The following is a 27,856-nucleotide window of genomic DNA, read 5'->3' as shown; positions in this document are numbered from 1 at the left end:
CAACCATCATCATTATATTATTTACACCTGTGCTTTTTTGACTGTGACATATCAAAATGTCTCCAAAATGTCGCACATGTACACCTAGGTGATGGCTTATGACTATGTTGAAACATGGTCATAGAAATGCTTTAAATCACAACAGCTTTATTAAAGCTAGACGTCTAAGAAACTTTTCATCCGTCTTTTGCAAATCAGTTCTTTCTGGGAAAGGCCTTCACTTTTAAATAAAAAATATTAACACCTGGGAACTGATTCAATGAATACAAGTCAGTATTTAGAATTTTAGATTTAACGAGTTATAACAAAATATCAGGAAAGACAGGAAAGATTCTGCTTTCCTTGGGATACATTTTATTTATTATTCTTTCTTTCTGCCAAGGTATTTGTTAATGGATGAGAGACCTCACTAAGTCCTGATTCTGCTCCTGATTGGATTAGCATTTTTTTCACCATGTAAAATGGATAATGATCAGTGTTCTCCTCTTAAAAACCAACATTGCATTTGTCACGGTGTAGCATGTTATCTAGCCTATTTGTTTAGGAATCAGAAATTCAAAGGAATGTACACTGATTTTACTCAGAATGGGATTTACACCTTTTCACCATGTAATGACTAAATCAGCCTCACAATGCCTTTTAGTTTGTGGGAGCATATGAATAAATTATGCACGTCCAGCACTTCTTGCCTTTCATTCCTCAAACAGTGGCTAAAAGAAACCCTTTGATAGAAACAAGGAGGCTCCTCCATGTAATTACACTTGATCATGTTTGCATATGTCACTCCCACAGTCTCTGTCACGCTCTCTGATTTTGGATGCTCCTGGGAACCTCTTGCTAATCCACAAGTTAATGTTTCAACCACGTCCCTCCTCTTTTCAAATTTTTTTTCCAAGGACGTATGAATTGGAGGAGCAGAATCAGACATCCTGTCTGGTTTATCTGGAGGAGAGAGATAAGTGTGGATTCCGCCTCTTTCAGGGAATGCACATTAACCATGCCTCGGAGGGAGCGCTGGGTGTGGGGAAGGGTGTGCAGAGGGGAGGAGGCGGCTGTCTGCCGGGAGCACACAGCCTTCACTCACTTCGAAAACTGTGAAAATGTCCCCTTCACACCCTCAGCAGCTCGGCCGAGCTCCGGCGCTATGTTAGTGGTGATAAAATGCCTGCGTGCCGCAGCATAGTTGGAAGTGAGACGTGCAATGTTATCCAGAGGTGTTGGACTGACAAGTTTACAACGTGTAAACTTGTGTCCTACAGTGACTCCTGACCCTGACCCTGTTACAAAAGTCTAGAGGAGAAACCGCAAACAAGTTTGTGCTGAAATTCAGCAATAAATTTGAAATTTGAAAAATGTACAAACAGCACATGAAAAACGACAAAACTGCAATTTATGCAACAAAAGAAACTATTTATTTGGGATACGCATTGCCAGTACAAATTAAGAGACCATAAAACCTACACCTTTCAGCTATTTTTCTCCACAGAAAACAGGTTTTGAATTGTAATTAAAAAGACAATAGTTTTCCATTTGATACCTTTTTACATACGCAGAGATCTTAAAAGTTAAAACCTGTCAAGAAAAAGGCTCCACGATTTCACTCTGAAATCCTTATAAAAAAGAAGTTAACATTCAAAACACTGCAGTACGTTATTTTATTGAAGAACAAAAAGACATGCAACAAATAAAACATTTTATGTTTTACAAATTGTTCATTTTCTTTTCATGTCTCTTTTCCTTTTATATTCAAAAACTAAAAGCATCATTACATGAAGCTTCGATAATATTTGACAGGCAATGTGAAAAGTAGAGTTAAGCCTTTCTTTTTGAGGGGTGCAAAAACAATCCTTGTGTTTGCCTTGCATGGCCGGTGCTGTCAATTCACTCCAATGACTTCAGAAGACACGACTGAGGCAGGTTCTGTGTATCACTTCAATGGCGCTCGGCCCCTCGACTGCAATACTGAGCAGGTGAGACGAGGAGGAGCCGTTCTGAATGATCCAGATGAGTTTGTCTGGTGTAATCACACCGGGGTTGACCTCCACATTGTGGCTCCAAACATCCATAATTCCATACATGTGTGATAAATACAAACACACTGACAACTGTTCAAAAACACCAGTGGTTTCCAGGCTGTGATGAACTATTTTGTTATTTGTTGGGATCTCGGGGTTTGGATTCTGTTCTCTTGTTTTTTTAAGGGTTAAGTTAAGCTAAAGACAATGCCAGAGGGCAATGTTAACACTAACTTTTCACGTCACCTTCACTTGGACAGTAGCCATCTTGGAGGCAGGCTTGTGTCGGTTGGTAATAGTATAAAATATGAAGGATTTCACCATAAATCCATTTTGAACTCCATCAGGCTGCGTTAAAATGGCTACTGGCCAAATTGAAAGATGCAAAAGAAGTAAAGGTGCATATCTACATACTGTATATAGAGCATTCTTGGGCTAATTCACATATAATGGTAGCATAAAAAAAAAGAAACATAGTCCTGTAGCGAAGCAAAATAATATTGAATGAAAACAAAAAAAGATGAATTATTCACAAAATGGAGGCATAAAAATATATCCAAACATCATCTGGATTTGTGTGCCATCAGGGTATTTGTTTCCATTTTGATTCATATAAACACGACTGTATTCCAACTGCATTTTTTTTGGCTTTGAATACAGAGTACTAGAGCTCTGTGAGATGCTCACTAGTACCGTAGATAATAAAATCCTACGAAAAGAGAAAAAACAAAAAGGTTGATAAAGCTGATCCCAATGTAGAGGATAAAAATTCTGCCATTTTTTTGGTATCAAAGTATGTAAATGCTGATATCTCGTGAGGACTATTGTAATCATGTATACATGTTAGACCACATAATATACTGTACATACAACAAAGGTCACAAATCTAGTTTCACATTTTGGATTGGTTTGTAGTAGATGTATGTTGTGTTCGCGGTGTCATTTTAAAACAAAATAAAAAGTGAAGGGACCCTTGGATACTGAAAATATGAACACTGTCGATGTTTTTCAAACATCCTCACTCATGTTATCAGAGAACAGGGGTTACGGGATAAGTAACCTCATGTTTTTTCAGCATTGAATGCATATGGAGTTATATAAGTGCCTCAATTCTGAGCAGGTGATGGGACAATTTAAGACGCACCTGCATAAATTATATATTGTTGTGAAATTATTACCGCACAAAGAATAATTAAATCTGAGCAAACAAAAATCTGTTCTAAGCTCACAATGTCTCATCTCTCAGGATTGTGACACGAATATAATTCCATACAAGAGAAGTGAATGTGAATTCAGAGAAAAGACATGCAATGTGTTAAATCCCAACAAAGTGGTGCCTTGAAATCAGGATTGCAATTTTTTTGTTTTGGATTTGGTTACCAGCAGTATTTGGCTATATTGATCTCACTGATACACGCTGACGACGACTGACAATGTACTGTATGTACACTCTTTCTTCCATATATGACTACTATAGTTAAATCTTACATTTCCTCTGTATGGTTTTCTCTTCGACATTTACAAATGTTACCCTTTGACTTCAATCATTAGGTGTTATTGTGCTTTAATACATATCGACGTGCCATAATTGCCGCTAATGTTGTCATTGATTTAGTGTTTCAGGTCAATTTTTCAGCCTTCTTTGAATATTGTGGATGCAACCAACATTACCTTGAGAAGAGAAAAATGATCTAACCTCATCCCTTTGTATGTTACACTCAATTTGTCAATTGCTCACTTAAAAAATGGTAAATTCTCTGCATTATTCTACTGCATATGAGCAGAAAACATACTACTCTGGCAATAAAATATAAAATGCCTTATATGTCACTGTCTGTTGTAGAAGTTCTGAGTACAAACTATATAAATTGAGGCTGGATACTGGATATTAACTGATTAACAAGACTGGACTAACATAATAATACCTCACGAAGTATGGCATGAAAAATGTAAGGACACGACATAAAAATGTTATCAAAATTCACCTCCAGGGCTGAACTTTGGCACTATAGATAAACAAAAAGAAAAATCTGTGAGCACAGTAATAAAGACAGGCATACTGTAAATGACAGGGGTGGTGTACAGTAAAATTCATATAATTATAAAAATTTGTAAAACCGAAGCATTTGAAATGTTGTTTGCTCTGTTGTTATTTCGAATAGAGGTAGTGTGAAAGCTTTTCAATTTACAAGACGTGGGGCAATATGCTGCTAACTGTGTGCCTACTGTGGTATATATGATGTAAGAGAAATACAAAGAGGCAACATGGACATCAAGTGGAAACTGTACAAACTGTGAAGTGTGAATATGAGTCCCCTACGTAGGCTGCTAACGGTGCCGCGGTGGTCCAGAGTGAAATATTTTTTGTCTGTAATGGTGATGACGTCATCCCAGACCCCAACTGTGTGTCCCCCAGTGTGACTCCATACTGTACAGTACGTCACATCAAGTCCTGATGGGGTCAAAAGGGTTAAGTTTTTGGAGATATGAGGGTGCAGCGTTGGAGGAAGTTGGAGAGCAGAGAGGACAGAGGGGGGTAGGGGAGGATCAGTTGGATGTGTCAGAGTGAACGCTTCCGGGTCCTTCTGTGGGTGAAGTCACTGATGAGGGGGTCGGAGCATCCTGCCAGCCACCGTTTGCCTGAGAGAATATAAAACAGACAGAAACAGGAGGGGGAGTTAGTTACTTACAACGCAGCTGGGTAAAACAAATAACGAATGGAAGTCCTGAGGGCAAGGTAGTGTATGAATGCAGCAGGGAATGCTGGGATACTTTCACTTACACAGCCTTAAGCTAAATTGCCTCATGGATTGGGGTAAAATCAACCTGGCCCAAATTACAGCTAACATTTCACAATAGGACTGACATAAAAATATATATAATCATGTTTTCAACCAAGCAGAAATAGAGTGAATTATAGTCTCTAGCCCTCATACACTGCATACTCAAATTCATATAAAGAAAATGCAGAAGAAAAATCAAGATTTTGCCTTGTAATAAATGCCTGTCACTGTCATTTAAATAATATGAATAATATGTAGATTGTATGAAAAGGCCTCTGTAACAAAACAAGTACAATCAATGTCATGTGCACTAATTATGACGCTGACAGCTAGAATTAACATACAATAAGAGCTATGGAGGTCTTTTCCAGTGGCAGAGACAGGCCTGTTAAAGAGCATTTAGGATATTAATAGTAAATTTAAAGCCATCAGAAAAACTGGAAATGGTCCTCGACAGCCTTTCATTTCAAAGCCTGTTATTTAAGGCGGCAGAGGGTAGTGTGTAATCAAAAGTGGAGGGGCCAGATTGTAGAATGTCTGACTTTGGTGACGCTCTGCCTGTTTCAGAATTGTAATTACAGCTGTAATCATTCACAGCATGCATTATGTATCTCCTCAGTCATTATTCAGTCTGTTTTTTTTTAAGATGGAATGTTTCCTTTAACTCTCTCATCATTTGTTCCACTCTTCATTCATAACATCTGTCTTCAGATGTCTGTAAAACTGTTGTTCTGGATACAGGGGTGTTAATATATTGAATTAACAAATATGTAGCACAGAATTTCTGCCTTTTGGTTTTGAAACCTTGTATGGAGTTGCATTTTATTTTGGTATGTTTTTCATTTAAAAAATAATTTATGTCCATTTGTGCTCAAAATTTTGGAACCTAAAATGGGAAGACATGCCAGAAAAGTTTGAGAGACCCTGATGTAATATATTCTACACTGGTGAAAAATATATAAGATCAACAGCTTTGACAATAAATATGGCTACTTGCAAAAATATTACAGAAAACAAAACTACAGAGTACATTATATAAAAAAGGGGCCAAACTCACTAACTTACTAGCCTTAGCTACATAAATCACAGGAAAACAGCTTGGCAGACAGATATCCCGCTCTTACATTATGCATTGCAGGGCTTCTTTACAGGGTATAAAAGTGAATAACACAGCATATTGTGGCAGTGTAAGATGTGGTAGAGCAAGCAGGCGTCCAAGGAGAACCGTATCTGTGAGGTCAAAGGACTGAGAAAGAACAGGGCCTGCATACGTTAGCGGCCTCTCAGGGTTAGCACAGCTGGCTTTGGGATGCGCTCGGAGCAGCCAGGAAGCCTATTTGAATACACATACATGTTTTTATACGGGGGACCTTTCATCTGATTATCATATGGCCACTGAGGCACGACGACGACAGCGGAGGAACCCAGCCGCGGCTGTGACTGTCCTCGTCCTCTCAGCGCGGCTCGCTGTCAAGGCCATTAGTGTGGCAGGAACATGATCTGAGCAATGCGCTTGGATTGCTGTCCCAAGTCCACACTCTGCTCTCCTTGTGTCTGTCTTATCGATTTTCCCCTTTACGACACGGCTTGTCGCTGTGAATTTCCCTACTGTTCGCAGCCGCCAGCTAGCAAACCCCCAACCCCCCCTCCACAGCCCCCACATCTATACCCGAACTCTGCTGCAAAATAAGACAAACATGAGGGGAACGCACCCCTACGGCACATGAGCAGTTGTTTCCAGCGGCGTGAGGTATTATTTTTAGTGGGACAGCAGCACTGTCTCCTGGGAGGCTTTAACGGGAGCTTCTGGCCCCAGGGCTGCTAATCGCAGGTCAGGTGGTCAGAGGGATTTGAAGTCCAGTGCAGGAGGTGTCACCTCACCTGTTTGTGCAGTTCGCTCACGGCTGACCATGTGTGGCTGCAGGTGCTACGCTGGACCTGATGGAACATGACAGGCTCAGACGGCGGCTCTGCATGTGTGTGGCCAGCCCCATGCCTGCGTACACCGGGCAGCGCGCTGCCCATGGCGCGAGCAATACAGAAGCAATCAACTAGGTGACCATGGAGCGGAGACAAGTCCTACTAAGTGGCATTCTGAGCCCTATGGCTTTAAAATAATTGGTAGGGGAAGAAAGTAAAAAAAAAAGAATGCTTACATTGATGCCCTGCGGACTGTACATCTGGTTGGCTGTGAGTCCTTCACTGTACCCGCCTGTCTGACTGATAACATGGCGAAGGGTATCCACCTGAAACATTCAGAAACAAACAAAGCAAGGTCAGAGTCAACACAAGAGAAGCACAAGAGAAAAGAGAAAGGGATGACAGTACAACAAGGGAGACAAGAGTACACTGCTACAAGTATATCCTTGGAGACAACAAGGTCCAATCAAAAAAAAAAAAAAAAGGAAATTTGGGATAAAAACTTTTGCTTTCCGCTAGTAGAACTAAAACTACTTTCATGGTAAACACATCATGACAAATACTCTGTCCTTGAGAATCTGTGAGAGCCAACAATAAAGAAGCTCGGTATTGGTCCAGTACAAGTCTGAATAAACATTGTTCACAGCACACATTCTGACTTGCCACAGCAGGAAAAGCACAGATGTGACTAATAACATTAATGATGACTGTTATATGTAGGTTAACCCCCCCCCCCCCCCCCCCTCCCCCCCCCCCCACACACACACACACATCCCACATACATGGACATAGAAAAGACAAAGACTCAACTGAAACATATGTATTGGAATTAAAGTTGAATGAATCGGTTTCATGTGGGAAAAACAAACAATCAAAAGTGCTTTCACAGCAAGAATTACCTTGGCAAGATAAAAAGCAAAATGAAATGTACAATGGACACATTGACAGGATAGAAAAGAAAAACAGTCATATTCATCTGGCAAAAACATCATGTCAAAGCTGAAATCAAGAAAATATGACTAATGCTACATTCATGTAACACTGGAAAGACGGAAAAACAGGGAAACTTCCTGTTTTGACTTGGGAGCATTCATGCATTAAATGGTTATCCCAAATGCTAGCCTTGCTAGTCCCAGAAAATAGCCTGAATTAGCTAAATTAGTGCGATACATTTATGGCGGTTTGTTAGAAGTGAAGCCAGAACCCTTGTTTAGCTCCTTTTTAATTAGCTGAATCAACTTAATTAGAGTAAATATCAGATTTAATTTTGATGTAACTGATAGTCTGCCAAATGACAAAATGTAAACGTAACTGTCAGTGACTGTCAGTGACGGTGGTGACATGATCAGTCAGCTCACTCAGCTGCTCGTAATTACGGTCTGACGTGAGCGTGAATGCTGCATTAGTCTAATTAATGTTATTAGCTACACCTGTGTATGACAAGTCAAATGTCTGCAATGGAGAAGGTCTATAGGCGTTTTCACAGCATTTTGTTTTATCGTAGTAGGAAGAACTCAGGTGTTACTAATGACATTAATGATAGCTCCGTTCAATTCAAGTGTCCCCGACGGTCATGACAGTGTGACAGTAATGCAAAATACCATGACCCTGAAACTGAAGCAGCTATATGGAATTCAGCCATCATTAATTTTCTTATATACACCTGTGCTTGTCCTACTGTGACCTGTCAAAATATCTGCCACAGGAATGGCCTATTGGTAAGTGAGGTGGGTCTGCCACTGTATAATCTCTTCTGCACTGCCTGGGGCCCTACCTGTGACTGCACGTTGGCTCCCACCTGAGCCCCCTGGTACGAGTCCCCATTGAGAGACTGCACGCTCATGAACAAGTCCCCGGAGTTTGACATGTTAAAAGAGCCACCAGAACCTGAAAGGAGAGAGGGAGCAGTCGAATCACAGAGAGACAGAGAGCAAGCAGGGCAAGCAAGTCGGCCCATCCAGGGAGCAGCCTGGAGGAGCTCCATGCAGAGGTTAGCTGGCAGCCAGACAGGCTCTGTTAGATTAGAGGAGCGGAGCCAAGAGGAAACTAGCTGACAAGTGATGATAGAAGAACTACAGCTGTAACCTGACATAAGAGGTATATGTGTCAAGTATAAGTTTTTACCACCAAATATATAAAGAGGCAAGTTATTTGCTAGTTTCAACATTAGTGCTCTAAAGAGATTATTTGTGGCTAAAGCTAAAAGCAGAAAAAATGATTGAAAAAGCAGTCCAACATCATGAAAAATTCACTTGTTTGTAATCTTTTCCAGAGTCAAATTATCAGTATAATTTAATCTAAGAATTGACCACACTTGGGCTCAAGATGTGTTTAGTCTAGTTCATTACTGGCACTGGAAGCAGGGGAAACTGCTAGCCTAGCCTGGGTCAAATGAGAAAAAATACATTTTCCAACAAAACTTTCAAACTGTCTTTACTTTGTGACTACTTGGTTAAAAAAGTATACAAGAAGCATTTAAGATAGCTTTGGGTGGTTGAAGGGTATGTTTTTTCACTTTTTATAGATCTAAGCTTGTTTGCATCTGCTTCCCATACTTGTTCTATGCTAGGCTAAAAGTGTTTCATGATCTGACTCCTGGTAAGACTGCAAATACATGAATTTCTCAAAATATTGGACAGTTGCTTTAAAAGATAAGGCTGGCATTATTCTATGTTTATTTTCATTGTTAACAAATCTCATAAAAAGACCAAAATATACAACATGTCAGTCTGTCTTTTAGTACTTAATCCCCTCTCTGCCTTGTTAGTAGCCCTGATACTAAAGATGGAAATCTTGGGTCGTAAATATGTTTTCATTTTTAAAAAGGTTAAGTAATTTCAGTAATACAGTTGGGCACTGTAGTAGTTCACCCAGAGAGAGGAAAGTAGTGCATATTTGGGTGACTATTAGTACAGACTTGATGAGCTAATGAGTAGCCTATTTATGTAGGACTGACTTGATGATGTGTTCTTGATAGTTATTGGACAACAATGGAGCTCTTTGGCACAGAGGATATATCCGGCTCTGGCTGGGCAGTCAATATTTATTAGATAAATTCATGTTGGTTTCGTTTTTTATGTGATTTGTTGACAATAAGAAAAATACAGAATATCACCAGATTTTTCCTTTGAATGTCAGTGCAGCACAACATGATGAATACAGAGTAAATAAACATACATGAAGAATATGATTAATTGAGAAGAAGACAAAGGGACAGTAAGCATAGGGAGACTTGGCATGGGGCTCAGGTTGGCTAATCTCTGACACAGCTTTGCTCTAAAGGGGTTGTTATACTTGTTAAGGAGAAGAAGTGTGAACCTGCTCAATATAATAATGGTGCATTACCAGGTGATTGGCATGTTCCTTATAGAAGAGCTGCCTTTTTAAAAAATCCTACTTCTTTTATTCCTTACAAATCACAAGCACCAGCATTGAAATAGCCTCAATTTGATATAGCGCAATAGTTGCTGAATTGTAGTAATGCACAGAGAGGAGTTACATGTCTAATAGCTGAGCAGAGCCAGGGACTTCCTGTCTCACCTGCAGAGTTTGGAGTTGAGGGTGAATTTGCTTGGCTTCCATGTGAGGATGCATTAGCCGCATTCACGGCAGTTCTCGCAGCGTACATGTTGGCTTCTTCTTGGAACTTACCAATGTTTTTCTTGTATCTGATTCTTTTATTCCCAAACCAGTTGGAAACCTATGCAGACAAGCAAGAGAATGTAGTTTATTTCTCATGAAATCTCAACACACTGAACAGAGCCTCTCCACATTTAAGGGCAAGCATTCAGAGGAAACAGGGTAGTGTTTAGCTTGCATGGCTTTAATGGCATGTGTAACACTGCAGAGAGCCTCTGTCAGAGGTAGGGGCTACTTAGACTGCTGCTGTGAATCCACATTAGTGCCAGAATGGAATGATTGCCAATAACAGTCTCATTATGTCACCATGACTGCAGCTATCATCAGAACTCACGCACGCACCAATCAGTCAACATCCGCTAACACCCATTACTGCTAATGGACTCCCAGATGAAGCCAGGGGGGTAATCCCAGCGCTAATGATAAACAACATTAAAATGAAAACCAAATCAATCCTGCAAAGTTTCAAATACACAGAGTAGGTAAACATTCTCCTTTGTTATGACCAAGAAACGGAAACTCTACAAATCATTTAGTCGCTGAGCAGCTTCCACAATCAGGCCCAGATGCATCCTCAAATCATTTGGTATAAATTAATGAAACCAATTGAGAAAACAATCCATTCCCAAATGATGGATTCAACACACAAACTGCTGTTTACCTTGGCGTTGTCATTGCTTTCCTTATTATCAATTCTCACAGGATTGAAACAACTTGAGCGCTAGAATGCAAAGATGGAAAAAAACAAGGTGCCTAAATGTTTTACTGTTTTTGCTTGTCAGCAGCACTGGCACAAACATCTCTATGTTCAGATGTTTAATTAGTTACTGTAAGATTTATAATAAATCATCACTGCAACTGCCAGCAGTGCTAATCTTCTGGAGCTGATGGTCCTGCTATTTACTGGCTGATAGGAATGAAACTAAATATTATTTTCACAAGTGATTAACCTCTACCTTTTTTTTTTGTCAATAGTCAATGGTGTCAAAAATAATGACAAACGGAAATCACTTTTCTACAGCTCAAAGTTTGAGCTAATGATTTTCAACTTTGTATGATGACTATCCAAAAAACTTTATAATGATATAGAACAAAGAAAAGGAAAAAATGCTATTCAAATATCAATTATTAAGTATAGCCTGACGGATACAGGATTATTGGGACTGATACTGATCTTGATATTTGAAAGTTTAAAAAAATCTGATAATGATATGTATCTGCCAATATTAATTTTCTTTACAGAACCCATAAAACGGTTGCCTCCAATTTGTGTTTTTAACAACTGCAACCAAGAAATGTACTGGGAAGGATGATTTATTGGCTGACATATAACAGTACACTGATACTGATATGGATGCAATGTGCTAATATTGGCCTGGCTGAACAATTGGTCTAATCTAAAGTACAGCTGTTTAAAATTCCATCCATTGTGTACATTTTTGTGTTACAGTTCATAAAAGTAATTGTACCAGAAGAATATGTGATTCACTATATGATGACATGAGACATATGACAGCAGTGTTGACTTTAACTTGTGTTTCTTCAGTAGAAACAAAGAGTCATTGGTCAAAAATATCTTTGTCTGGTTTAATTTACAAGATTTCAAACTTATGACATGGCATATTTAGACTTTGAGTTCTTTGTTGTCTCAGTGAAAGGTACTGCAAAAAGATTAGAAGAGCTGTCTGTACTCATGACAGTCACAAAACGTATTATTAGGTTACTTGCCAAGACGCTCACAGCAGCTGCTTCACGTGTTCAGATTTAAAACGTGTTCTGCTTACGGTTCTGTGCACAGTAGTTTTCCTACAGGTGGTGTGGAGTGGCAGTGATCTGTGGTGTACCTGGGCAACTGTGATGGCACACTTCTTTGCCAGCTCTTCTTTAGCTTCCTCACTCGGGTAAGGGTTACTGAGGTGTGAGTAGAAATACTCGTTCAGGATCTCTGTTGCCTGCTTATTGAAGTTTCGCCTTTTCCGTCTGCGAAAAAAAATCAGAAGTTAAAACAGAAATAGAATCCAGTTCTTGTCAATCATTAAAACACGCATCTCTATCCACCACCGTGTCTCACCAAAGTCAGACATTTTCAAATCCTGCTGATAGGTGCTTTAATCCTGCTCATAGGTGCTTTAAGAGAAAGAAAAAAGAATTCTCTTCCACTAAACTAGAAGTGATTAAAAAGATCTTTGCAGGATCGAGTGGGGCTTGTTTTTACTCTGTCTACAGCTGAACCTGTACAAGTCACCAAATCCAGAATAAATTCGACCATCCCAGTTCCCACTGATAATCATTTTCATCACTGTTTTAGATGGTATGTTTTATGCAGTTTTGCATTAATAGCATAGAGTAGAATATATACAATTTTATTGTCCATGAGTGGAAAAACTCACCAAAACATTAAAGTAGCACAAGGACATGTAACATATAGAATATGGTAACAAAAACATCATAGACGGTAATAAAAGATACAGATCCAGATACTTAAAACAAAGCACAAATCATTAAAACATAAAATATAATAATGTAAAGCAATATTTGAGACTCAGTCTTTGAATTTAAAATGCTGATTGCACTTAAATAAAATACTTCTTAAAGTAATTTTAGTTGCCAAGGCACCCTATAGTGCCTTCCAGGATCTCAAACTGAGGAAATAAAGGATGAGAATTATGTGTCAGGATGCTACTTGACAGTATCTGAGTCACTAAGCTTTATTGGAGAATTCCAAATGATTTTGCTGGCACATGTCAACTATTTTAGCATAACAGTGTCAGATCAAATGTTGAGCTGAAACTTTTGTTTCTGTTTGGCCCGGCTAACATTTCAGCCTCTTGTGTTGTTGAAGAAGTGGTTTGGAAAAATGCTGCTGTCGTTAAAGCTGCAATTTTCTAATCATCCAACCCGACTGGAGCCTAGCATTCAAGATGTTAGCTTGATATACTGGTCTTCAGATGATGTGGTCTCTTTAGCTTTCCCTGGTCTTGGTTTGGATAGGAATGCCTTCCTTAGTGAAAACCTCTGCCCTCACCAGAAGCTTTCAATTTAACTGCAGTTTTGTCAGGACTCAGGAGAACAGTTTGGCCCAGAGCTGCTTCACTACAGTCTCTGCTTATGAGCAACTGCAAAAAAGCATTAGCAGGACCAATAATAGCACATAGAGGGCAAAAATAATTCAGTCAATATCTGCTGTTAGTTGTTGAAATAAAACAATTCATAATCTGTGTCAACATTTGAAAAAAGGTTTATTAGCTATTTGGAAAAACCTTAACTGTAAAAATGACTGTAAAATGTGAAGTATGAACTGAATGAATTGGATTTTGAATTTTGAAACCTCTATTGAGCCTCAATAAGTGTTTGGTTATGACAGAAATGTGTCCACAGCATCGGGTAAAGAAAACTGTCAGGTACTGAATATCTGGTCAAATTCTTGATCTTGTTAACTGATTCTTCAAATTATAATTTAAGAGTGCAAAGTCTAGGCAAAGTTCTTGTGCAACTGCCTAATTTTAGAAAGAGAAGTTTGGCTTCTTTTTAAATAGAGAAACAAGTTTATATACCTTATAGTAAGGTAATGAAAACAACATTATTTTGCTGTCAGTACCAAAACTTAAACAATACCCATCCCTACGCTTGTAGAAAAGGTTTTTGACCCCAGTGTCCCATTAAAGTAAACCATATTATTAATATTTACAAATACAAAAGACATAAACATAAACAGATACAGAATATCTGTATTTAATAGTAAACACACAGATAATACATGCAAAATCTCAATATCCCAGCGTGCCATGCATAACAGCACAAAAAACAAGGCCGGATTGATCCAACATGAAATAGTAATATAAATCTTTTCAAGGTTTGCATATGAAAAAATGAAATATGAACCCCCTCCAACACACACACACACACACACACACACACACACACACACACACACACACACAAAGCAGATATCATGTGCCGATGCCCATGAGTTGACTGACCCTCCATCTCCTGCACCTATCAGGTCATGTCTGCATGTGCCACATCTAAAGAGGGCTTTGCATAAGCTGGAGGGGAACCCTGTAAAATCTCTTTGCGTGTATCCACCGGTGAGGAGATTTGTGCTAAAATCTCTGTCCCGCACTCCAAAAGCCTGCTTGAGAATATGTAAATGTGCACAGCATGGGCTCCAGCAGCCAGTAGATTAATCAGCGGAGCTGAGCATGGCAGTGCCTCTCAACCAGTGAAAGCTTTCCTCTTCCTTTCCCTTCCCCTTCCCCTCGCTGCACCGCCACAATCATTTGCAAGAGAATAGATAGGGAGCTTTGTAAGGGAGTGCATGCCTCATTTAAATGTTATGCCTCCAACTCAGAGTTTGAGTGAGATTTATCCTTGGAGAAATGTATGCAAATCCGAAGCACGCATCAAAAGGAACAAGCGATTACATTAAAAAAGGGAAACAGTTAGCGTTATGGAGCAAGCGGGGAACTCTTATTGGCCGGTGTGGCTGGGTATGCAGGTCCAAATGGCATCCATAGATGCAAACCAGCCCAGCGTGTGTGGTAAATAGCAAAACAGCATGTGTTACAGCATGTTTATAGTATGATAGGCCTCCTACATCAGCCATTCATATGGATATGAGGCCGAGAAGAAAGCACATGATGAGGTATTTGCAGTGTTGTTAAATTGGGATGTTATTTGCAGCACGGAGCATGGTGTGCACGGTTTGAAAAGACGACCCGCACACACACGGTGTACACAAGGACACACACCTGGCATCGAGGAAGCGTGAGCGCAGGATCATGACGGCCTCGCAGGTGCTCTGCTTGAGCTGCATCTGGATGGAGCTGAACTTGCGGTGGATGATGCTCACCATGCGCTCAATCTCTTTGGGCGAAATCGGCCGTGTGCGTGACTGCTCTCGCAACAGGTTCATCACATGGGTGGTGAACTCGTTACACGCCTGTAGGGAGAAAGCAAACACACACACACACACACATGCACGCACACACACACACACAAGAATCAAAGAGTGCACCAAAACACTTGCCTTGAGGTTAAATAACTGTGAATAAGACCTTAATTCATCAGTGTGACCCATTACAGTAACACACATCTGCACACACACAATAACATTCACTGTTTAGAATTCACAGACGAGGGAAATCAAAAAAAAAAAAAAAAAAAAAAAAAAAAAAAGAGAGAGAGAGAATCCAGCTCTTTTCTTAATGTAGTTCTGGGGCAAGCTTTCTCACAGAGCCAAGGGGGAATATAAGCGCTGATATATTTCATATTTAATAGAAGTGGTGATGGCAGTGTGTTGAGAGGAACCAATGACAGCTGTTCCCTTCTCAGACACGCACTTTCACAGCATAGCCACCCTGAGAGACGAACACGCCGCGACGTTTCATTCATCCCCCCATGTGACACCAGGCGTGAATCTGCCACGATATTACACTCCGACTCTCTGTCTCTTACTGTCTCCTCTTCTTTATTTCTTCTCTTCCCTGTCGATCTCTCTCTGGATTTGGCCGTGTCAGGCTTTGTCTGTGTCTGTCTATCTGCATGTTCATCTGTCTCACTCACATGTATCTGAAAGGGATGCTATTGTCATGAATGCACCGGTTATCAAGGCAATGAGAGGAAATCATCCCCCCCCCCCCCCCCCCTCAACAGCTTTAAAGACTATACTTGGCATACACACACAGACACACACAACATGCTGCATATGCTGGACTATTCTGGGGTGAAACACACAATCGAAAGCTTTGTAGGGAAGTCTAACTGACAGCAACATATTTTGAGGAAACATAACAAGTCTACAAGGGTTGCAACCAAATCTTAAGACTGATCCTGCTTCACTGACGACTTAAAACTGGATGAAAAAGTTCAAGTGTAGAGCGGAAAAGTCAGATAATGAATAATTAAATTGGTCAAACATTTGACAATATTTAATATTTACCTGAGGCTGTCAGTCTTACCTGCACTGACACTGTGGCTTCTAATAGATGTAAATCAGTACTAGCAGTATATGTTTTCTATCAATGAATAATTTAGTCTAAAAACTGTCAGAAAAATGAGGAAAAATGAGCATTACAATTCCCAAAAGCCTTGGGTGCATCTTCAAATATCTTGTTTTGTCTGAACAACAATCCAACAAACAAAAGCTGCAAATCCTCATAAATGAGCTGCTGGAACTAAGCAACGTTTGGTATTTTTTCCTGAAAAATGACATTGTTGATTTAGCTTTCTCGACTGACTGACTGTTAACAGATTTGTTTCAGCTCTAACATACCCGACTTTCATTACAAACAGTAAGCATCCAAACCGGATGACCACAAAGCCAAGAAACATAAAACGATGTTAAAGTGAAATCCACTAAATTAAAGGGGAAGTCCAAAGATTTTGCGCATCAAGATCTGTTACTATTTACTTTATTATTCTAATGTTTCTAAAGTAGTCAGCCCCCCACTAGTGCTGAAACAACTGGTTGATTAATCAATCAGTTGATTGACAGAAAGTTATTCACCAACAACTCTACAACAAGACAACCTTGAATTCTGGTAAATTGTGATGGACATCTTTTGCTATTCTCTGACATCTTATAGACTTAATGATTATGAATGATTAATCAAAAAATAGATAAACCAATTAATATAAATAATCATTAGTTGCAGTCCTTGCCCCTAGTGATGTCATCAGGGTTATCTCAGCTCACGCTTGGAGATGATGCATTAAACTAGGAGTGTGGAGTTTGAAAGCCTTGAGCGTTAACTAGGTGGGGAGCGGCAAAGAAAGTATGCACGCTTGCATTATGGGAAATGTAGGCACCGATATTGTAGGGCCTTGACCCAGACCAGCTTTAAGGAAGTGCAATACTAAATCTGTGGAGTAAGCTCTTAATATTGTTACTGGTGAGAGGGACATTTTTTGTCTGTGTGCTTTAATTGTAGAGAATTTTCAGAAACAATATGGTGAGACAAACATCAGTAAACTGCCTCACGGTACTTTGAAATTAGCTGAAGTCCATAAATGAAAATTAACCTAAATGAAATTTACTCACAAGTAGAGTTTAGTTGCATTCATCTGAGGAATATTGTCATTCATGAATGACTGATTTTCATTTTCTGTTATTTCTGCAATCTGTGTTTGTGCTTTTAATGTCTCTCTGAAGGCTTGTAACCTTGGAAAGCACTATTTAAATATTATCATTATTACTATTAGTATTATTGTTATTGTAATAGTAAGATGTGAGTTAGTCATAGACTGATTGGGAGATCTTTTACAGTCTGTCAGGATAAGTCAATGGCTCAATAAAAACGAGCCGTCTAGTGTTCATATGTGTAGACCCGTCTGCTGTCCTCACCTGTTCGTACTTCTCGAGCTCCGTGTGGTAGATCTGTCTGATCTGGGTCAGCTTGGCCCTGTAGTCGGAGTGCTCTGCAGAGTTGTCCGCCCCCGCTCCTCCCGAGGCCGCCGCTGCAGCCGCCGCCGCCGCCGAACCTCCGCCTTTCTCTGGACCGGATACGCCCTCTGCCAGCAGCATGTTATCCAACCGCATGAGCTGGGGATCCGGGGGCTCCTCCTCCTGGGCGCCGCGGATACTCAGCACTGCAAATGACAGGAACAAGTCAGAGGTCAGTCATAAAGGTCACACCTACAATGGCGTGATGCGCCGTAACAAGCTGTCAGCTGCAGAGCCTGACTGCGTGGCTGACACCGCCGAACTGCATCCACACATCCACCAGCTCAGAGTGAGTGATGCAGGATGTTGTAGAAAGAGGCAGACACTTAAGCAACACTCCAGAAACTAAAACTGATTTATTTTCTTTCATTAGTACATGAAAGTGTCTTTGGGTTTTGGTGTACAAGAATTATTAAAACAATTCCAGATCTGTACATAGAGAGGAAGTTTGCTGTGTCTCTGAGTATTTTTTGAAATTCAAATCCCCTAAAACTCATCTTTTCAGATGCTTAAAGATTTATAGTTTAGTTGGAAAAAGTGTTTCCGTTTCCACAGGAGCTGGGTCTGTGTTGTATGATGGTGGGAAAATGTTTTAATCATTCATTTCAAACTTACACATCACATATATTGGATTAAAGTTGAACTGAAAATTAAGTCAGATATTGATTTTGTTTAGAATGGATGCAAAGCCTCATTGTTACAAATGTTTTGTTGCTGGGCTCAATAATCAACTTTTGTCCACTCGTTGCACTCTCTATCCTTTCACCAAAAGACACAAAACTCTCCATAAAGATGCTCCGGCTTCCTCCGCTGTAAAATCCAGACAGTTGATTGTCTTGAATTGGAAATCCAGCCATGCACCCTCCCATATAAACTGGATGCCTGATTTAATGAGCTACCTTTGTTTTGAGAAGATAAGGTACTGGAGAGATTATAAAGCTGATTTTTTTTTATATTAGGAACCACTATCTCTCTCCCATCCTCTCTTACTGCTGCTGGGATCACTCCTTTAACCCCAGTTTCCATTTTGATGTAAATCAATACTCTAGACACCTTGTGTCTTCTACTATTTTCCCTCACTTCCATCTCTTTCACTATTAGCATTGTTTTTTTTTTTTTATCATTTTAAAAAATACATGATTTTAGTTATTAGTTTGGGTGACGTATGATGTGATTGTTGTGTTCTTGAGCATGTTTTGAAGTGGTTTGAAAAAAAAAAATCCTGTAAAAAGAGTCTGATTTATTTTCATTAGTGGAAAAGTCCAACTACAGTATACTTCTTAATTTGTTTTTCAAATATACATGTAGATTTGATTGGTTGGCATACAGCAGACTGGAGGGAAAAATAGACAAGGAAAGAGAGAATAACACGTGATAAAGATTTCACACCTGGATTCACACCTTTTAAGTGACCTGATGTGATCTGATGCAACAATGTTCATTCAGTTATAAAGAATTCTAACTGACATCTTCGCAATGTCAAGTGTTACATGGTACAATAAATGCTAATCTTGAGATCAACAACAATAACCTGGATGGATGGATACCTCTGCCTTCCACTAGAGGTCTCCCTTGCCATTCTTTAGGAGCGTCAAATCCCACCTTCCATTTTCTGAGGTGAAAACACTCACAAGCTCTGACTCGTTCTCCTCCATCTGAGAAGCATCCATTTCAATATAAAACACCTCCTTCTGGGTGGAGTGTGCTGCTGCTAGGATCTAAATTGATCCCAGAGTGGTCATCGAAAGTGCATCGACGGCAGCCGGCGTCATCGTTACAGGGCCTCGGCCATTGAGCTAACATGAGATGCGACTTGGTGACTTTATGCCCCTGTGTGTGTCGATAGCCATTTAAAACGTTACCACTTGTCATTTGTCTCGTTGCCAGTGAATGAGAAGGGACAGGCAGGGAGCACTTCATTAATTCAGAGACAATGGGAGTGCTTGGTGCATTAACCCCAGACTGCTGTCCGGGTTGGTAGGCCTGGGCAGGGGGTCACTGGGATGAGAATGAGGCCTGCTGCACTAGCAGAGGAAGAGGAGGGGGCTCCCTCCGTCACCCCCCCGGTCTTTAAGTGGACTGGAAATGCAAATATGGCAACTGTTGGCGAGTGGAAGGGGTCAGAGGTTCAGGCCACGGGCTCAGCAGGAGGTAGATTGAGTGTGGGAGGAGTGCTGGAGGAGGAGGAGGAGGAGGAGGGTGCCTCTTGGGATGGTAGGACTGTACAAACATCCTGTCTCATTACCCAGACTCCTTCATCACTCTGGTAATGTATGGACAGGCTTGGAGGGGAAATCTCGCATGGCTTCACACCCTGCTTACCTCTGCGCCGCCGCAACTGCAACCCCGTTATGACCCAATCAAACCTGCTCCATCAGAAACTCTAAACCCGCCTGTCCGCTTTAGTTAACGTACATCAGCAGAGGCCCCCGCCGCTCCCCGGCTCCTGAGCGCTCACCAGTATAGAGAGGCAGTTCTTTTCTATAGTTACCACCTCATAAATACCAGACTGAAGTGGGTGTTAAAATGTGAGCACACCACAATATCCCATGGAGGGAAATGAGCTGCACTTTCTGGAAGTAATTTTTAGTTGGAAAACAACTCATGGCAGCGCAGACTTTGAAGACGAAGAAAAAAACTGACAATTCTGACAAAAGATGCACAATAAGAAGCCACATTAGGTACTTCAGTGTGGACTGTTACAAGGCTCGGAATATTCAGAGAGTGTTGATTTCTAAATTCGGCCTATTGTTTTTAGACATCTCACCTGACCCTGTCCATTGAAAACAGAGGAAGGGGAAAAATGTCACTAAATAATGAGCAACAGCACAATCCAGAGAACACCAGCACAAAAATATGTAAGGGAGGAAGCTCTTCTCAGATGTTTCTACCGAAAAACCGAGGCCGGATTTCTTCCCAAACTCATAAAACGTCTAGACTGTCAAATGAAAATGGAACATAAAAATTCCCAGTGTCCACAAAACCATTCGATTCGTGTCTGCCAAGTTCCAGCTTAACATTCATGAAGTGTTTATTTAACTTGGCTTAAAGCACCTCCAACATCAGTCTTACAAGAGCGGCTGTTGCAGAGAAGGTCATTTCTTAGGAGATCTCTTGGAAGGGGAAGAGAAGGGCCGCCTTTTTTAAAAGGATGGAATAACAAAGGTCATGCGCAAATGAAAAGCAAACGACTACATTCAACACCGCTGTGAATTCTATACAGAGGTTTTTGCTCAAAATAAATAGGTAAACATGCTGAAAGTGTGCCTTAAACTGACAATTAACACAAACTCCGACGTTATCCCCAGGCCTTGCTTGTTGACATGAGTCTACCCTCGCTAATCAGGCGCATATCACATCCTCTCTTCGTGCACAGCCCAGATCCCAGCTCCATCCTTGCTGCTGATCCAGCTGTCTTGGAGAGCATCTGTCAGGAGGGACCCAGGAAGGAACAATGCATTACGCCATGTTGGCTGTGTACTGTCATCCCTCATTGACAGCACATTGTCACACTTACACAGTGTCCTCTGAGCTGGGAACAGGCTAAGTAGCTGTTGCCTATAATATCAGCTTTTCCTGCCTCCTCTTACCATACAATCTGATGGGAACCTACTCCGAGTGGGGTTAATGTGGATTCTGTGAGGAGTATGTGACGGTGCTCATTTTGAATTTAAGTGACTAATCAGTGCAATCCGTATAACGATGACAGACGTGATGGTTACAACCTCTTGTCTTGCGATGGGTCGTTTTCCCCACGTGGAGAAAAACTGCAGACCTGCAGTGTTCGGAAGAGAATGTCTGATGGAAGCAAATGATGATTTATTTATTCCACCCTGAACCTAAAGCACATAATTAAAACCATGGAGGGATTATCTCAAACAAATAAAATTAATAAAGAAAAGAAAGGGATAATGTGCTTCCATAAAATTGGCTTTGCTGTGGGTCATAATTACACGACTCAGTGAGGGCCACTTTATTGGCTAATGGGAGCCTAATTGATTCATCCTAATGTTTTTCGAGCCTTGGGTCTGCTGGGCACTCCCTGTCCAATAGTGCTGGTGAACTTACTTAGCCACCCGCAGACAAACACTGAAGGTTCTCCCAGGGATAAACAATTATCTGTGTGTGTGCGTGTGTGTGTGTGTGTGATTTGGACCACCCTCCCCCCCTCAGTGAACACACATTTTCTGTATGTCTCTAATGGATGCCATTTCCCTCTTGGAGGCGTTTCAAAGATGGCTTGTTGTCAGACGATGCCTTATTCCTTCCTCCTGTTGTTGACAAGCAATTCTCAGAAGGAGGTTTGCGCCAGGCTTTATCGCTTTGCTTTATTTTGTGTGTTAATATGAAGAAAAACACGGGATTCTTGCATCGATTACTTTTCTAATAACACACAGAATGCAGGATTGTGGTGTAACGTTGGAGGGAAATCTCAACATATGTAAATCCATTGGGTCAGGATGCACTGGTCGCTGGTGGTTTTACTGCTTTGTCTACACACGGCAAGACAAAATGTCACAGACCGAGAACACAAGAAAAGTAAACTGCAATGGGAGAAACATGACATTTATTTAACCTTGCAACATCTGGCCTTTTACAAATCAAATCGATATTTAATAAAATCCCCAGGCAATTGGCTTTTGGAGAGGTGGATGTTTAACTGTCTGGTCGTTTATCTGGGAATATTTATTTCATTTCCGCACAGCTGAGGGAAAAAGCTTTTGCTCTTTGAGGATAAGCTTGGAATATCATGCTCGCAGATGATTTACGTCCCTATTTGGGGGAGAGCAGCTTGCCTAAACCCCCGTCTTCTCCCCCCTCGTTGCTTGTTTTCAGCAAGCACATGTGTAACGTTCCCCATATATTAGTCATTCGAGAAGATTGGCTCGTGGCCTCATATGAAGACGGGTGTGGGTATTAAAATATTAATTGAACTACTTGCAACAGAGATACATCATTTCAAAGCAGCTCAGAGTTTGGGGTGAGTCTTAATTGAACAAAGACCAGAGAATAAACTCTTTCTCCTCTCTGAAGGGGAATGAACCGTGGCAAAACAAAAGTGGGTTGGCAGCCTGGGGCTAGCATCATAACTAGCTTCTTTGGAGAAATGTTATCAGTGGGGAAGGACACAAGTCCGGTATAGATTGTCATATCATCCCGCCATACATGACAGGAGTTCATAAATGTGAAAAATATTAAAATTGACAGCAAATATAAACAAGAGCCAGTTCTAAAAATACACTTTTGAGTCAGTGACAATATTTGGGATTGTATCAAAAGCTTGTCAGGGGATTAAGATTTCTTCCAGGACACTGCTTGCATCTTCAAAATGATTCAGTTTTTTATGGCATAACAATATCAGACTCAAAGAGTTACAGCACACCATGCTCTGCAGTCCAGATATCTTATCCTATCAGATTAACGGAGGCAAATGGCAGGCTGTCAAAAACCATTACCATATGTAATACCCTTCTAGATTTCGAAGGCATGTCGACAGGGACTGTTGGCATGGCAGCCTGTCATGGCGAGCGGGTGATTGGGGGAAAGCCTGATGTTTAATTAATGATGTTGGGCCGTTCTGTCACAGTTAGCGAGATGGACGGTCAAACATAAAGGCCTCTGACAGAGATTTGGTGCCTCAGTTCAAACTGGCGGACACCTTTGGAGGCTCTCCTTTCTGCACCCAGATGCTGAAATGTGATCCGCAGTGTTACGTCACGGATAGCAGCACAGGGAGAGTCGGCCAAAAGTGACACGCGATGCCGGTCAGGTGACAGCATGTCCAGGCAGATCAACAACTGCCTGGCTTGACATTTCTAAGAGCACTTTGATTAGAAAGGTGAAGGGCACAAGACTTTAAAGTGACAACCCGTGATGTTTTCATATTAGTTTTTCTGTTCTGTCGTCGAACAATATGACCCGATAGTAATTCAGCTTAAACATAGTTAATTAAAAACTTTTGCTGTGTCAGGTAGGTCTTTCCTGAGAAAAAAAAATCATCTGGTACACAGGAAGTAATGCTTCCTCTGTTTGTAGCAGCAGAAATAGTGGTTTGTTTATGGGGAAAAAGAGAAGAAATTATCATTGCTAAAAACAAAAAAATGTAGCTACTATGGTATTTTCAAAAAATGTGTTTAAACGTGGGGAAAGAAACAAATGTTCGATTTACTGTATAATGTTCTTTTTTAACTCAAAATTCACAGTGTACAGGCTGGGCTATTGTTGCTCCCTTTGTTAACATAAAATGAAAACTAGTGAACCACGCTGAGCAAATGACCATAACACCAAAAGATCTGAGAGGTAATATGAGGAAACATTTTGGATTTGACACCGTAAATGGAAAAAAAGTGGATAAAGGTACGGCTGTTTGCTGACTTTGTAAAATGAAGCAGCCTGCAGGTAATGTTAGCTTGTCACTCAGTAAGCTAGCTGAATGAATACGTGAACGAATGGAACAACGTAAATTCTACAATGCCATTTAAGATGTGGCTTGCGTTCAAATTAATACAAACAAATTAGATGTGATTTTTTGAAAAAGTGACAGCCCTAGTATCCATCAAGACTCAATCTTCATTCAATCTGATTCTGATGTAAAATATTGTATCAGCAAATTTTAATATAACTTTGATGGCTTCCTGTAGTATTGAAAAATGGCATAAGGTATCTAAATCATTGCTGAGGAAATACAATAAGCACATTAAAAAAAAAAAAAAAGTCTCTTAAATATTTATAATGTTATCTCATGTGTAGCTCTTATATCTTTTACCAAATAGAGGCATGATGTAATCCTGTCTCAGATAATCATTCCATCCTTAAAAAAAGACTAGTGTGTCTGGTGAAAGCGAAATGCTTTTGCATAATTAACCCTTTTTGGTCAGGCTGTGGTCGACCTGTCTGCTTGAATTTACAGTACAGTGACAGCTCTGGCCCTATTTGTTTGCATTGGTGCTTCAGTGGGCACACTTCATTGTGGCTTCAGCAGTTAATAAATCACAGTAGAAGCCCCCTCTCTCGACGCCAGCCTGTGCTACGGTGGTCCTGTCACAAGGCAGGCACCAGAGCCGAAGCGACAGCTACATGCTAATTCTACATCGGCATAATTCATTATACAGTCGCAAGTGTACTGGAATGGAAAGAGAACCAACATACACCAGGAGGAAGACGACAGGCATCAAACTGTTAAATTCAGCTCCCTTTAAGTCCCCTCTGTTTGCCTTTGCAAAGATTCAAGTCTTTAAACTCCTGCAAACAATATAAAATTATACTTCACTTATTACATATTCACAAAAAGCACTTTGGGATGTGCAAAGAATAAAATAATTTTACTGCATTTGCTTTCAAAGCGTAGCCACAAAGTCATGTAATTCATTTCAGGGGAAAAAGGTTAACAGACAATATCAAAGAGGTTAATGGACAATGAAGACAATTAAGAAGCAACTGAGCTCCTTAACAGTGTTGTTAAAGAAATCTGCCTTTTTATGAAATATGGTAATCTATACCGCCACTTCCTGTAAGTCAATGCAAAAGCCAATGTAAAATGACATATCAAAAGGTATAACGGCAGCTATTGCACTAAAGGGGAAATTAACAAAAAGATAAAGAGTCAATTAAACCGATAAGGCCTTGTGCTCTTCAGAAGGTGAAAACCAAGGGGAGTGGAGCTGACAGCCTTCACATTAAAGCGCTTTGCTGCCTTCTCATCCTTTCTGTGGCCCCTTCGCTTTGTAACCACCACTTCAGAACTGAAAGAAGCAGCACTCTCTGTTAAGAAAGCCTGATCACACACACGCTCCTTCTCTGCAGATACCACTAATGAAGGTAATTAGAATTAGGTCCACCAAGGCCTCAGGGCCACGAATAATGATGTAGCCTTTCATACAGTGGACGTACACTTCCTACTGGAATTTACATGAAAAATGATTTCCATTACTCAGTATTCACTTCTGTCTGACACTTTTTTTATGAAAAACTTTTCTGTGTGAGAATGGTACATTTGACCTAATCTCAGTGCATTCAGGAGGAAGTTTAGAAACTAGCAGCCTCAGGCTTGCTTCTATGCCTTATTCTATCTACATGGTGAGTGCACACAAATTTTTCAAAAAAGTTTCAATATTTTTTATTGCATAACAGTTTCCTACTTTTTTTTGGCTTATGACCCTTTAAAAGGGATGCAAAGCCTTCTTGCAAACCCTTGTCACAGGTTGCATATGTCTGTGAGCTGTGGGCTGTTTGAGTGATTTTCCTTTCTCAGATGGTTTCATTTTCATATTTTTTACCTGAAAAGGTCAAACTGTCCAGTATCTCACAAGAAATAAAACGAAGATACTAAAAAATGTACATGTCGACATGTAATTTTGGTTTGGTAAAAATGTCTTTTTCTCAAATGTGAAAGTTCACTCTTGGTCTTGTAAATAGCTTGACAGAGTCATCTTAAGAGAAAGTACATTTACAAGCTTCGTCTGAACCTTTCAACCACATCTCATGGTTTTCATCAGGCTTTGTCCACTGGTGAAGCTGGTAAGATGTAGAAAAAAACTAGTAAGTGGAGCTTGAGTTACGATTCCACAGTCAAATGTTTCTTTTTTCTACTGTTAATCATTTGGGGACCGCTCCAATCTATCTTGACCCCAAAGTTGGGCACTACTGAACTAAAGGACAACCCTACCATCAATGTGTTTGAAAATCCTGTTTCAATGAGCAAGTTTTTTTCTTTACTGGAAAATAATGAGGCTTAAACTTGAATAAATGTCTTACAGTCAGACAGAGATTTGGAATCCAGCAAAGTTTGGGACAACTTTGTGTTGTTGCTGGACCCAGTAGCATCTGTCAGTGTCAAAATTTCTCTCTCAATCGTTTCCCATTTTATTGGCGATCAAAATCTGTTGCTGGATGATACGATACAAGCTGAAAATTTTGGACTTGTCTTAACTTTTTCTGGTACACTGCTCTGCTATGTGACAGGCCCTCTGCTCTGGCTATGGACAGGACACAATAGTATACAGAGGAGAAGGTCTGTTGTTTTTTCACATGGCTAGTGCCAACCTGAGAGTCACTCCTGCTTTGTGGTTGGCTTTTTCAAACATGCGATTTTGGGAATCTCATACCATTCATTCCCCACTCTTTGATTCCTACTTCCTGAGCCCTGTATTCTAAACTTGCAATTTCAAAAACTGCCAAGATTAAGAAAAAAAGTCATCGTTCACCCAAGTTTATTCAAAATCAGACAAAAGGTCTCTATAATACTGCCTGTGATTAAATGCAGTATAATGCAGGAAGTCAGGTTGGGTTCATTTCACTATGTGACTTCTCAGCCCACATAAAGGATGGGTAGCAGTTAAAGAGCATCCAGACAAGTGTCCTGCGTGTCCCACATGAGATAGCGAGCGTCCAGCAGCGTGCACCAGACTGGGGCCATCCATGGCCTCAGGCAGTGTGTTGACTGGGCCTGCCATGTCATTAACAGTTGCCTTGATCTGCTCTACCTTATTAAAGCCATTCCTTCAGGAGAGCAGACGAGCATGTCACAGTGTGAAACCAGGCCAAGGAGGGAAGGTGACCACACTGCCACCCTCAGCTTGTGCAAGGGGTGAGGTGGGGGGGGGGGGGGGGGGCACGAACACAGTGCAGCGGCTTTGTTGTCAGCCTCATCCCGGACCCCCTGATGTCCCTGTGATTCCCTTGTCAGTCTGTGTTAATGGAACTCACAGTGGTTATGCTCCTTCACATTCTTATCTCCTGTAGCAGGATAGTCGCACAGCCCAGCAGTGTCTGTTTAGCCTCGGCTGACCAGGAGCGGTTTGGAGACAACTGCTGTGTTGAATATTGACAATGTGTCTCCTCTTAGCAACAACGTGTCCAGGATGACTCCTATTTAGGAATACAGAGACTCAACCAATCTACATAAACATTCAGTACAAACTGGCTTTGTACTATTTGACCAGTATTAACTGATGCAGAGAATTATTAGAGGTTAACTTCCTTTGACTGGTGTGCTCATGAGTAAGAAAGCTACAGCATAAACCCACAGGAGCATCCGACTGGGAAGCCCGGCGCCT

The 27,856-nt window shown here is 40.6% G+C and overlaps 1 protein-coding gene across 5 annotated transcripts in view; it reads right to left on the bottom strand.

Moving 5' to 3' along the window:
• Window positions 1-1,488: 1,488 nt before the first annotated feature.
• Window positions 1,489-27,856, bottom strand: part of LOC122988706 (pre-B-cell leukemia transcription factor 1) — a 65,866-nt gene continuing 39,498 nt past the window's right edge. For 3 of the 5 annotated variants that reach the window (XM_044361221.1, XM_044361225.1, XM_044361223.1), the window contains 7 exons: window positions 17,703-17,947; window positions 15,109-15,299; window positions 12,202-12,337; window positions 10,259-10,418; window positions 8,493-8,605; window positions 6,955-7,044; window positions 1,489-4,655 (listed from right to left, as the gene is read on the bottom strand). In XM_044361221.1, coding sequence (XP_044217156.1) covers window positions 4,563-4,655; window positions 6,955-7,044; window positions 8,493-8,605; window positions 10,259-10,418; window positions 12,202-12,337; window positions 15,109-15,299; window positions 17,703-17,947 — 1,028 coding nt within the window. In that variant the 3' untranslated portion in view covers window positions 1,489-4,562. The remainder of the gene's footprint in view (window positions 4,656-6,954; window positions 7,045-8,492; window positions 8,606-10,258; window positions 10,419-12,201; window positions 12,338-15,108; window positions 15,300-17,702; window positions 17,948-27,856) is intronic. The other 2 variants (XM_044361222.1, XM_044361224.1) reach the window with 2 other exon arrangements.

The sequence above is a fragment of the Thunnus albacares genome, chromosome 9, assembly GCF_914725855.1.
Source record: "Thunnus albacares chromosome 9, fThuAlb1.1, whole genome shotgun sequence".
Lineage (NCBI taxonomy): Eukaryota > Metazoa > Chordata > Actinopteri > Scombriformes > Scombridae > Thunnus > Thunnus albacares.
The sequence above is the reverse complement of the archived record's forward strand: the minus strand, read 5'-3'. Positions and strand labels throughout refer to the sequence as shown.